This window comes from Culex pipiens, chromosome 3 (genome assembly GCF_016801865.2).
Source record: "Culex pipiens pallens isolate TS chromosome 3, TS_CPP_V2, whole genome shotgun sequence".
Classification (NCBI taxonomy): Eukaryota; Metazoa; Arthropoda; class Insecta; order Diptera; family Culicidae; genus Culex; species Culex pipiens.
This window is the reverse complement of record NC_068939.1, coordinates 94,176,831-94,189,533: the sequence shown is the minus strand read 5'-3', so window position 1 is coordinate 94,189,533 and position 12,703 is coordinate 94,176,831. Positions and strand designations below refer to the sequence as shown.

Genomic DNA, 12,703 nt, shown 5'->3' with positions numbered 1-12,703 from the left:
CGGTATTTAACTGTGTGTGTGTACACCCAAAACAGGGCAGCGGTAGTCCGAGAGAATAATGGCCTCGAGACGAGAGAATACGGGTACCATTTACGGACACAGAGAACACAGCTCGAGATGTGCGAGAGAATTATTCTCTCTAGTTTATTTGCAAAAAAAAAGTTCATCCGTCAAAACATAAAACCAAAAGTATCAACTATGGGAATCCAACAATAGACCTTTGGCATTCCAATGACGTAACTGACTCGGCCACCACAGCTTGGTGAACTTGGATTGATTATATGTCAATGTATGACACTTGTTGGAAATTTATTGTTTCAATTAGCGAATAAACTAATTTGTTATGGTGGTGTGAGTTGGTAGCATTAATCTCTCGTTTTTGGCACTGAGCCTTCAATAAATTTCGAGGGAACGATTCTCTTGACTCGGAATTATGGAATTATGAACTACGAGGGAATAATTCCCTCACACATCTCGAGCTGTGTTCTCTGTGTCCGTGAATAGTACCACTATTCTCTCGGCTTGATGCCATTATTCTCTCAGACTAGCGCTGCCCAGTTTTGGGTGTATTCGTCCGGAGTCCGGAGCAATAATTTCTTTACATTTTTTTATTCCGCTTTGAAAACTAATGAACCGGGACCCGCGGTGTAGGGGAAGCGTGGTTGCATCTAACACAGTCGGCCTGGGTTCGATCCCAGAAAGTCCCGGTGGCATTTTCCGGGACGAGATTTGTCTGATCTCGCCTTCCGTCGGACGGGGAAGTAAATGTTGGCCCCGATCTAACCTAGAGGTTAGGTCGTCAGCTCAGTCCAGGTGTAGGAGTCGTCTCCCTGGGTTCTGTCTCGGTGGAGTCGCTGGTAGGCAGTTGGACTAACAATCCAAAGGTCGTCAGTTCGAATCCCGGGGTGGATGGAAGCTAAGGTGTAAAAAGTGGTTTACAATTGCCTCAACACCCAAGCCTTCGGACACCTAGTTTCGAGTAGGAATCTCGAGAACGCCAAGGCAATGCTGTAGAGGGAATAATTGGATTTTTGTTGATTTATAAAAAATGTAATTATAATCTGTAAATTAAATCTTTTTTTTTCTGGCGATCCAACTTTTTAACGCAACGTTCTCCCGAATTTCTGATGCCGGACAAATAAATACATCGCAAATCATCTCAAAAAACCGCACACTTTTCCAACACGTTAATCGTGAACCTCATTCATTAGCCGTTTGCCGTGAGAGAAAGTCCCCCCACAGATGAGAGGTTATACTTGCTCTCTCTTATCGCACTGTGCCATGTGGACCCCACAGAGAGACTATGTCGCATTGTTATCACATTGTGCTGGTAATGATAACAACAGAGAGAAAGTTGGTCCACGAGATGCTGCGAGAGCACGAGACCACAAGAAAGAGAGTGAGAGTGAGAACGCGTGACACGTGAGATGTTATCGGTAGAAGGGTGATATTCACTGACTAATTTTAAAATGGTGATAGTTTTGAGCATAAAATTGAATTATTTATTTCTAAGAGAAAAGACAAGTAAGAAAATGCTGTGGCCAATAAAAGTTCTCGGGTTTGATTTGAGTAATGATCTAAGTTCTGGCAATGACGGTGTTGGTGAACTTAACCTGCACATCGGTGAGCGCCATGTTGCTGTTCGGGCGCGTAAAGTCCTGCAGCGTACGAATGCTGGTGGCAGCGTTACGATCGAACGGATAGCCCATGGGACGACGATCCGGGTACAGCTGATCGCGCAGTCCACAGAACGAGTGCGAGTCGTTGCAGTTGACATTCTCGTCAAACTCCTGGTTAACGGTGTCACCACTGTAGTCCGAAATCATCGCAAACAGGTCAAACCGGAGTCCCTCGGGAGTACCCTTCGGGATCAGCAGATGGTGGGGCCATCCGCAGTTGCAGAACCGGTAAACCTCCGTACCTGGTTGGCTCGAAACGGCAGCCGAACGGAACGTCCTCTCGTACGGGATGGTCACGCTGGATTGCTCCGAGCGGCGAACGATGTTGTTGGTTCCGGGGTTGACTGTAATTAGAAAAGGGGCGTTTAGTTATGATCCTCAACAAACCTGACATCAACTTACGAGTCACGGTGAATTTGTCAAGTTCCACCATCAGGATACGTTGCTCCTTGTAGGTCAGAGGCGTGTTACGTTCGTCGGCCTTAGGACCGATGAAGATACGGCAGGTACCGCGGCGAGCAGCTCCACTGGTGTTGTTCACGGACAGACGGAAAGTAAACGGAGCATGCTGAAGATGGGTGAACGAAGCGAACACGTTTCCTTGCGGGCCAAAGTCCAGTCCGGTGGCCAGATCAACTTGGGTGCGTTGCCAGTAGGTGAGCAGAACGTTTTGCGGCGCATTCGGACGATTCAGCTGAACGGCAAGGGATTGGATCTGGATTCCGTTGTAGTTGAGCTGGTTGGCTGGATAAGCCGGGAGGGTAGCCTTGTGACGGTGGAACATGTTGTCCACTTCACAGTGCAGACGGTAGAACGAAGGATCACGCATAGCCGTCTGGAACTCTCCCACCACGCCATATCCTTCCAGGAAACGGTTGTCCGGATCGTGGCTGTAGGCAACCACGTTGTGAAGATCGCCGTGGTAACTTCCATAGTACTGTCTGTTGACGGACAGACTCGAAGGTTCCATAATGTTACCAAGTATGTCAGTGCCGTTGGCTTCGGTCAATTGAATTCGTTGGCCGTTTTGCTGAAACATTTAAAGTCGTAACCAATCGTAAAACCCATAATTCAAGTATTCTTACCCCAAGAACGAAACCAGAATCGATGCTCTCCGCAATTCGGCTTCCCCAGCGCTCCAGATCGCTGATGCTGAAGATAACATCGTCATCCACGCGGTTGATGTCCCTCAACACCTGGTTCTGTGGACGCGGTGGGAACGCACGGCTGTTCGAGCTTCGGATAATCTTCGGGAAGTAACCCTCGGGGAGTGGCTGTCGCAGGTTGTTCAACGGCTGCACGCGGCTCAGCTTGGCACAGAACCGTTCAACGTTGTAACGGGCGATCAACTGCTGATGCATGTAATAGAACAGCTCACCACGACGATCCTTGCGCACAACCGCGTCCGGACCATCACCCGGGTACACCAAATGCCAGTGCCAGTGGTGCAGATTCACACCGATATCCTCACGGAAGAACGCCAACCGCTGCTCGTCTTCGCGATCCGAAGCGGTGAAGTTCGACGGAATGTCGATCGTCATCTACCCCCCAATCAAATTTAAGTTAATATTAAACCCCGCAAAAAGTCACCATCAAACCACTCACCCGATTCTCCTGCTGAACGACGGCACCTTCCTCACGAAGCTTCGGAAAGACAGACGGATCCACAAACGAGTCCGGGAACAGCTCCAAGAACGACGGGATGTTCAAATCCTTGGTGTCCGGCCGATGCTGGATGGCGACCGCCAGGGCGTACTGGAACAGCACCGGGTTCAACCGGTCGCGAGAGTACGACGCAACACTCATCAGCGACTCCACATCGGGCTGGTTCAAGAACAGCGCGATCAAGTCTCCGGCGATCTTGCGGTGCTTAGCGTTGAACAGCGAGAATCCCCCACGACGATCGATGACCTCCGCGAAGGCAATGTTCGGTGTTCCGACGTTGCGAACAGGAATGCGGTTGTCCGCATCGTTGCCGAAACGGTTCTGCAGCGCCTCACCAATTGGACGGTACCGCTCGGTGAGGTAGTTCTCCGGCAGATCGATCACGGTCTTTCCATCGTCCTTCGGGTAGAAGGTCGGTTCCAGAGGGCGCTGCAGCAGCGCGAGCAGTTTACGGTTTCCGGAGGTGGCCATTGCGCGAACACTGGTTGGTTGTGTATCTTGGAGAAGCACTCGATTCGGTATGATTAGAAATGATCGCGAGTGATGCTTTTATAGCGGGACTGAACTGAGCAGTTTGACCGCAAATTTAAGCTAGAACGAAAAATTTCGTTGTTTATGCGGTTTGCGGTTTAGCATCGTCTCGCGCATCGTCTAAATTTGTAGCATATTTGTGACAACACGACTCTGATAAGATTAGTTCAAAGTGCAAATTTGACTGCAATTTTGTGACTGGTTTAATCGAGAAGATTGCAAAGATAATAACGATATTTTTTGTTTAAAATTTCAAGTTTTTACAAACAAAAACTTTACATTTTACTCAAGCTTAAAATGGTAAACATTCATGTTTCAGATTTAAAGGTTTTACTTTGTAAACAATGTGTAATTAATTGTAGTCAATAAACAATAGAGACATATTCAACATACACAATAGGAAAAACATATCCATCTCATCACCTTCTCGACATATTCTCATAACTTTTGCAGTTTTCCGCTATTTAAACAATATTTGTTAATATGTACATCATCAGTAGAGAGTGGCTTGCTCAATTTTATATGAGCTATTTATTACTTTGAAATACAGTCCAGACTCGATTATCCGAAGCCTCGATTATCCGAAGTTTGACTATCCGAAGTTCAATCATCCAAAGGTTTGTATGAAATAATCGGATAATCGAATTATGAACAAAAAAATGTTTTATTTTTTTATTTTTTTTTATTTTCTTATTTTTAACATAAAATTCGAGTTCTGCGACCCCATTTATCAAATTTAATGGTTGATTGCCTAATAAATCGAAAAATGCATTTTTTCTATATTTTATCACCGCCATTTTGGCCGCCACCTTGGTTTCAAAAATTCTAAATCAATTTAGAGTAGTTTTAATGGGTCATAAAAGCTCGACAATAAAAAGCAAGACCGCGATTTTTTTTCGTGATTCGATTATCCGGCATGAAATTGATGGTGCAAAATAGTTCTTTGAAGGCCTTCGGATAATCCTTCGCCTTCGGATTCCAACTTCAAACTTTAAATTAAATTACCGTAAAACGGGGTGACTTTGATAGCCGGGGTGACTTTGATAGGTTTGCGATTTTTCCGCAAAATGAAGAGTAGATTTAAAATACGTAAGGAATGGTTTAGAAACATACTGACCGTGGTAGAGAAGTGTTCAAAGTACCTCAAGAAGAACTTTTCATAAAATTTTGACAAGTTTAAAAAGTTAGTTAACTATAGTTAAGAAAATGTTAATGAAAGTCATTATTTTAAACTTCTCAAAGTGTCATGATTTTCTCAATGAACATGATTTTTAATCGGAAAACGGATTGAATTTTCGGATTCTTTGGACAATTTTCCACTAGGAGAAGGTTAAATAAATTTGTAAATAATAAATAATACGTGTTTTTGAAACAGAGGAGGCCTGGCATCACTGGCTGGACGCGGTCGAGTTGGAAATCGTGCAAGTTTTGTTTTGATATTTTGATGGTTAAAAAGCCTAATTTAAAGTCGTGAAGTGTTTCATTCGGCGCGCTAGTTGCTCGTCTATCCGGGAAAGATGGAGTTTTTGTGAAAATTTGTTATTAAAGTGACATAATCGCAATCACAATTTTGCTATCATTTGAGCCATTTGGGCTTCACTTTGAGTGCTGTGCTTTTCGCAAAGCAGTGCGATAGTATTAGTGTTATCCAACGATGCTTATGTGCTTATTCGTGTGAGTGTTATCTGGCCTGCATGTGTGTAGAAGTGGCACAGGAAGTGGCTTTGATGTGAGGAGAGGAGAGGAATCAGCATGGCCGGGTCTGTCGCGAGAGCATCGATTTTGTGAGGCGGTTCTTGACGTGGTGTTGGTGCAGAGTTGCTGTTGTCTCAGCGGCAGGAGAGATAGTGTGGTGTGTGTGGGGTGTTTTTGGTTTGCCGATGACACGTCTCGGAGTGCTGGATGGATTTGAAAAAGGTGGAAGAGTCGAAGTGGACTCTGCAGCGAGCTGTGGAAAGATTGTGTATGTGCGTGAGTGGAAGAGGGAGAAGATGCTCCACTCGCACACCCCTTCCCTTCTTGGCTTGCTCCTGGAGATTTGCGACACAAACCGCAAAGCAGCGGTTTGCGCCTATGCTGGTCCGCTGCTTTTTCGTTATTTTGTCCAGCTGAGCAGGGATTGGCGACGTCGGGGCGTGCAGAGCAGACTTCTTTGGTGAGCTCGTTTCGATTTGATATTTTAGTATGTGCGCAGAGAATGAATCTGGTGGGTGTGTGCGATTTTCGAAGTATGACAGTTTGGATCAGGGTAGGTCTACTGATTCTAGGTAGGCTTACTTGTATCGAGAGATTAAAAGCGAGAGTGTGTGCAACACTTCTGTGAAGTTGCTGTGAAAATTACCATGGCACTTTGAGAAGTTTTACTCCATGTTGCACGCACATACTCCCACGTTTAATGTCTCGATACAAACTTAACCCTCTAACGTGCATAAATTGGCCGAGCTTGAATTTATGCTGAACGGTAAATTTCTCGTGAGTAAAAAACACAAGCTTTTAACATTATTTTTAACGTTAACTGATAAGTCTCTCAGGGTTGTTTTGAACATTCCTAATGTATGTTTGAATTATGGGACTATCCATAAACCAAGTGGACACCTGGTGGGAGGGAGGGGGGGGGGGGTATGGCGATTGTCCACGCTCCGTACAAAAAAAAGATTTTTTTGTATGCACAATTTTCCACGAGGGCGGAGGGGGTTCGAGATGTCCAAAAAAGTGTCCACGTGGTTAATGGATGGTCCCTATGCTCGCGATCAATTTGTGAACTATGGTAGAAATCAAGTTTAAAGTAATGCACAAATAGGTATGATTGAGTGAGCGATTCTTAAATGCAATGGATTTATATTTACAGCAAAATAATATTTTTAATTTCAGGCTTATTGTTTGCAATCGCCGCGTGATTATGCAATATCGGTCGGTAAATAGTAGTATATATCTTGTAAGAAAAGGAATCATCGGTTAAATAGCCTACGTAGATACAACACATTTTGTCGCGGTAAATCTTCATTGTCATTGTCGTCGTCTCTGTTTATCCAACCGTCGTGTATGCATTTGATTCAAAAATCGTTTGTTTTTTACAAGACCTACCCATAGCATTGCAGCTCGGAAGGCTCGTTTGCAAAAGCGCGCAATAAAAGGTAGTGTATGCGACCGCACAGCCCATTCCCATGGATAAAGCTAAAAAACTATAAATCGCTCAAATACAACTCTTGATATCAGCGTTAAAAAGTTTAATGCATTAACCATTAATTACATACAGTTTTGGTTCTATCTTTCCACAGCCGGCTGTCTAAGATTGTAATCATTGATGCTTAACTCTATATCTAATAAACGGGAATTGTCTCAACAGCAGCATCCGATTGTTTGCCTTGAGAATAAAATGTTACCCTTATAAACCAAATTTATTGCTTATTTGGGTCACATCATCATCTTCTATGATGAATCCTGACCATTAACCTTCCCTACTAACAAAATCCTAAGTAGAGTAGTTTTCCGGCACACGTGGGGGTGTGGATATCGTATAGAACCCACCCTTGGTAGCAACCTGTGTTAACTAACATTCCCGTCCCAATCCCTCCGAGATCTACAAACTGATATGGCGGGCGCCGTTGGTGGCCAATGACTGTTACCTATTTGCACTCATGTTCAAGTTTTGGCGACCTTGATGTTTTATCTTTTCAGCGCATTCATACATGCTGTTGATAAGGGAAACATCACTTGATCCTTGAAGCGTATGTTCGGTAGTGCTAATAGAATATTACGGTCCTGTTCAGCAACGGAGAAGGACAACCATGGGTGGTCTCTCATGCTCATGCTCATGCTCATGCTCAATAATACGTGTTTTTGAAACACAATTATAAAAACTTTCTAAGTTTATAGGCAATTTCAGTTGAACAAATTTCATGTAAAATGTGAAAACTTGTGATTCGTGCTTCGAATTCAATATAAAATGCAATATAAATCGATAATTTTATAAACAAAACTAGTTTTAACAAATTTCAGGCAAAATTCCGACTTTTTAACAATTTTACCTAAAATTTATATGTATTTTGCTTAAAAGCTTATACACTTAGTTAACTAAATATAAAAATTGATTTTTTTCTTAAATGCTATATCAGATACTTTAGTGATGGTACATTCAACGTACAAATGAAGTTTGTACATCTTAAATATGATTTTAACAAGAAAAACTATGACTATCAAAGTCACCCCGGAATTCAAACTAAAAATTTTTAACGTAACTATTTTTCTAAACATTATTGAAAAAACTTTTTTCCGAAATAGTGCATGGACTTTGTGTGGCCTACCCCAGTACATGTTTTAAAAATAATAATCTTAAGAAAAACCTTACCTGTTGGAAAATATTCTAAAAATAAATTGAAATCCTATCAAAGTCACCCCGGTTTACGGTATATTGAAAGATTTTTTGAAGATAAAAAGTCCCTTCAACTTTTTGGGGCATCTTTACGACAACAAATTTCTGGAATACATGTGTTCTTTATGCAATAAACTCGATTCTTTAAAAAAAAACTCTTTTCAAAATAATACCTTAATGTTACAAACGATTATGCCTAAATATTTAATCAAGAAGTCAAAATTGCAGCAGATAAAAATGTTATTCAATATCCGAGAAATCGAACCTCCTTGTTGCTGCTGTAAAATCCTAATTTAAGACCAATGGCGCACGGTATGACGGAAGCAAAATATTATAAATCGAGATGACCCATGGGAGATTTATACGTTTCAAGTTATGTTTCACCTTCCTGAAGAATATCGCATTTTTCAGGACAAAAAATGATTTCACACTTAATGAGGACGCCTGGTACTAAATAAAGATAAAATAAAATGGACTAAAAATACTTTTTTTTAATTTCATACTAAAGGTAAAAAAATGCCAAATATTTTGAGACACTACTTAGAATAAGGCTTATTTACAGATAATTAAAATTTACTTCACACCGCATCAAAGTGGTGGCTGAATTCAGTAATTCCAGAATTACTTGGAAATTCAACAGTTATTCTTGTAATTCCGGAATTACCTATTAATTCCGTAGTAATTCTTGTAATTCCATAGTTACTCAGTAATTCGCGCATTTTCCTAGAGTGACGTATTTCCCATTATTTAGCAACTGGTAATTCATTACCCTTACGGATGTCGCGTGTTTTAAGTTTCATGCTCACTAATGCGATATCCGAAACCGAAACCTAGCAGAGGAGCCAAAATGAAGCAAGCAGGATGCTGACTTCAAGAAAACGAATCCCTTGAGGAATTATTGTAGTGACTAATGTTTGAGTGTTTTTTTTTTTTATTATTTCAGTTTTTGGGGCACGCTTGGTGGCTCCATTTAACATTCATTGTCCTTTGTCCTCATTTGATCATTTTATGATTTTTTTCTAAACTAAACATTATAATTCAATAAAACTGGTATTTCATAACCTCAAATCCTACCTTCACAAAAAAACCGAAATTCAGTAAACTAATTAAAAAACTGTCTTATTTTACCAAAATCAGTTATAATTTACCGATCATTATACAAAACTTTTCCGGACAGTTCAGTAGTTTTGCCCTTTCATCTTTGATTAAAATTAACTGATCGATCGGTAATCTGAACAGATTACCAAAATAAAATGCAATATCGATTCAGAAATTATCAATCAACACTCTTAAAAACTTCTTTAAAAATATGCTTTAAGCTAGGCAGTAATTCTAAGTCATTCTTAATAATTTTGAGCAATTTCGTGTAGCTGCTGGTAATCCCAAGTAATTCTGGGAAAGCAAAAGTAATCCGTAACATATTGCCAGTAATCCTGGTAATTCCATTCAAACTGGTCAGTACACAGTAAAAAATAATGTAAATTTGGAAGGTGTAATTTTGAAGGGTTGAATATTACCTCTTTTATGATGTAATTTTACATCATTTTAGACTGAAAAAAGGACATTACACCAGAAAAGAGGTAAAATTACTCATTTTGAGAGGTAAAATTACACATTTTTTCTGACACCAAAGATGTACCCCTTTCCAGATGTAATATTACCATGATTTTTTTTCTGTGTAATCCTTGATGCTGGAAACCCCTTGCTGGGTTTAAAAGGATCATTCTTTGGTCATCCAAATAAATGTGTGATCAGGACAAATTATTTGCAATCCATTATATTTATTGTGTCTCAAAGCAAACATGTCATGTGCTAGTCCAGTGATTACGTTTTCGAGATAACCGTGTTAGTGAAGCGAACTTCCACAACCGTTCGTTTCATGTTGGAAAACTGCTTCGTAAAGTCCTCCATATGAAGCACGTCCTTCGGCACAGTCCTATCGAATGGAAATCCCATGGCTCGACGATCCGGATAAAGTCGATCTCGTAATCCGCAATACGAGTGAGAATCATTGCAGTCCGTCCTGCAAAGTTTAATTAATCAATTTCTAATGATGTTGAAAAACCATTTACAAGGTTCACTCACTCATCAAACTTTTGATTGACGGTATCATTTTTGTAGTCCGAAACCATGACAAACAAATCATAGGGCACTCCTTCGGCGTTTCCCTTCGGCAGCAGCATATGATCCGGCCAGCCACAGTTACAAAACTGCTGACGTTCGGTCCCAGGGAAGAACGCCACGTCCTTGCGTTGGAAGCTCCTCTCGAAGGGAATCGTCACGCTCGACTCGTCCGAACGTCGCGTGATGTTGTTCATCCCGGGGATCACTGTTTGAGTAGATTGTAGCAATTAGGATGGAAGCAGAAGTTTAAAAGCAACGTTAACACTTACGATTGACCGTAAACTTATCCAACTCGATGACAGAGCGACGCTGCTTGTCGAACGTAAGTGGTTCACCAAATCCTTGGTAAATGGGTGCGAGGAAGATTCGAATAGTGCCACGTCTGTTTTTCTGCATATCGTTAACCACGTTGATCCGATAGACGAACGGGGCATGCTGAAGATGAGTGAACGTTGCCAGGACGCTTCCTTGGGGACCAAAGTCGAGTCCAACACCCAGATCAACCTGGGATCGTTGCCAGTAGGTTAGCAAACGATTAACCGCAGCTTTCCCTGTACTGATTTGAACGGAAACATCTCGAATGGTGATGCCAGGGAATCCCAACTCTTGCATGCTGTACGGGATCAACTTTCGTTTGTAGTGTTCAAGCAGATCATCTACAAACAGATGCAAGCGGTAGAACACGGGATCACGCATTGCCGTAGCTGTGTCGCCCATTGGAGCAGGCCCTTCCAGGTACACGTTGTCCGGATCGTGGATGTACGCTATGATTACGTGCAGCAGCGAGTGGATGTTACCGTAATGCGGAATGTTAACCGAGAGGATGGTGTTCTCCAGCAGATTCCCAATAATATCAATGCCAGTTGTTTCGTCCAACGTGAGCCGCTCACCATTTGGCTGAAATGAAATTAATCAGATACATGCTAGGAACACGTGTATCAGGCTTACCAATAGTACTGCACCGGAATCAACAGCTTCGAAGTAACGACGAAGCCACGTTTCAACTTCCAAAATAGTTCCGACCGCGTCATCTGCCGGTCGATTTACGTGCTGTAAAGACGAAATAATTAAACCGACTCAAAAGGATAGAATAACTGCACTTACACTTGGAACAAAATCTTTCGGTCTTGATGAAAACGTCCGGTTCAAAGCAGAGTTCAAAATCTTCGGAAAGTAAGCTTCGCCAATCGGCATTCTAAAGTTGTTCAACGGTTGAATCGGGGGCAAAAAGTTACAGTAACGTTCAGCGCTGTAACGGGCAACCATCTGACGATGCATGTAATAGAACAACTCCCCACGACGATCTTTCCGAACCACCTCAAGCGGACCATCCATGGGGTACACCAGATGCCAATGCCAGTGGTGCAGATTCACGCCGATATCCTCCCGGAAGTACGCAACCCGTTGCTCGAGCTCGGCCTCCGACGCCGTAAAGTTCATCGGTATCTCAATGGCCATCCGTTGGGGCAGATCAACAATGAAACCTTCCTCGCGCAGCTTAGGAAGTGCCAGTGGATCAATGAATCGCTGAGGGAACAGTTCCAGCAGCGATGGCATCGAAACCTGCCCGGTGTCCTTCCGGTGCAGCAGCGTAACCGAGAGCGCGTACTGAAACAACGTTGGATTCAGTCGATCTCTGGCGTACGAGGCCACCGATAGCAACGTTTCCGGGTCGGGCTGCTTCATAAAGTCCTCCACCAGCTTACCAGCGATCCGTCGCTGGGCAGTGCTGAACAAATTGTAGAACGCATGCCTCGGAACGGCCTCCGCGTAGCTCAAATCGGGAAGTTCCGTTTGTTTGACGTTCACGTGGTACGGAGTCGTACTTCCAAAACGATCAGCAATCGAGCCGGCAATGGGACGGTAACGGTCGCTGAAGTAGCTCTCCGGCAGCGACATGTACGTTTTGCCACCGTACCTGGGGTAGAACAGCGGTTCCCAAGGGCGTGTCATAAGACACAGAAAACCCGTCTTCCAGTCAGACATCTTGCTGAGCAAGGTTGGTGTATTTTGAGCGGGAAAAATAAACTTCACTATTGGAAGATCTGCTGCAAAACTGCATTCAATCGAAGTTATGCTGCACTTTTATATTATAATGTTGACAGGGCTTAGAAGTGTCATTGATCTTCAATCGGTCATGAAACCATATTAGAGCATGCGATAGAAAAACCGCAATTTTGTTCTAGTGTATATAGCAAATTCCTATCGCTATAAATGAACTAGGATTAGTCATGGTCGTTGTTACTAAGAAGCAAATAAAATAAAAGAAAATCATGTGTATCTTGTGTAGTTATTATTTGTTCTAATAGGTACCTCAAAAGTTTCAGCCACA

At 42.5% G+C, this 12,703-nt stretch overlaps 2 protein-coding genes across 2 annotated transcripts; both read right to left on the bottom strand.

Moving 5' to 3' along the window:
• Positions 1 to 1,476: 1,476 nt before the first annotated feature.
• On the bottom strand, positions 1,477 to 3,883 carry LOC120413423 (phenoloxidase 8-like). Its single transcript, XM_039574235.2, has 4 exons — positions 3,285 to 3,883; positions 2,765 to 3,220; positions 2,082 to 2,709; positions 1,477 to 2,023 (listed from the first exon to the last, which is right to left on the bottom strand). Exons 1-4 carry the CDS (start codon positions 3,813 to 3,815, stop codon positions 1,578 to 1,580), a joined length of 2,061 nt encoding a protein of 686 aa, XP_039430169.1. The 5' UTR covers positions 3,816 to 3,883; the 3' UTR covers positions 1,477 to 1,577.
• Positions 3,884 to 10,024: 6,141 nt separating this feature from the next.
• On the bottom strand, positions 10,025 to 12,607 carry LOC120413408 (phenoloxidase 8-like). Its single transcript, XM_039574213.2, has 5 exons — positions 11,476 to 12,607; positions 11,320 to 11,421; positions 10,641 to 11,268; positions 10,333 to 10,576; positions 10,025 to 10,270 (listed from the first exon to the last, which is right to left on the bottom strand). The coding sequence occupies exons 1-5, from the start codon at positions 12,355 to 12,357 to the stop codon at positions 10,072 to 10,074; spliced, it is 2,055 nt and encodes a 684-aa protein (XP_039430147.1). The 5' UTR covers positions 12,358 to 12,607; the 3' UTR covers positions 10,025 to 10,071.
• Between the last annotated feature and the right edge of the window lie 96 nt (positions 12,608 to 12,703).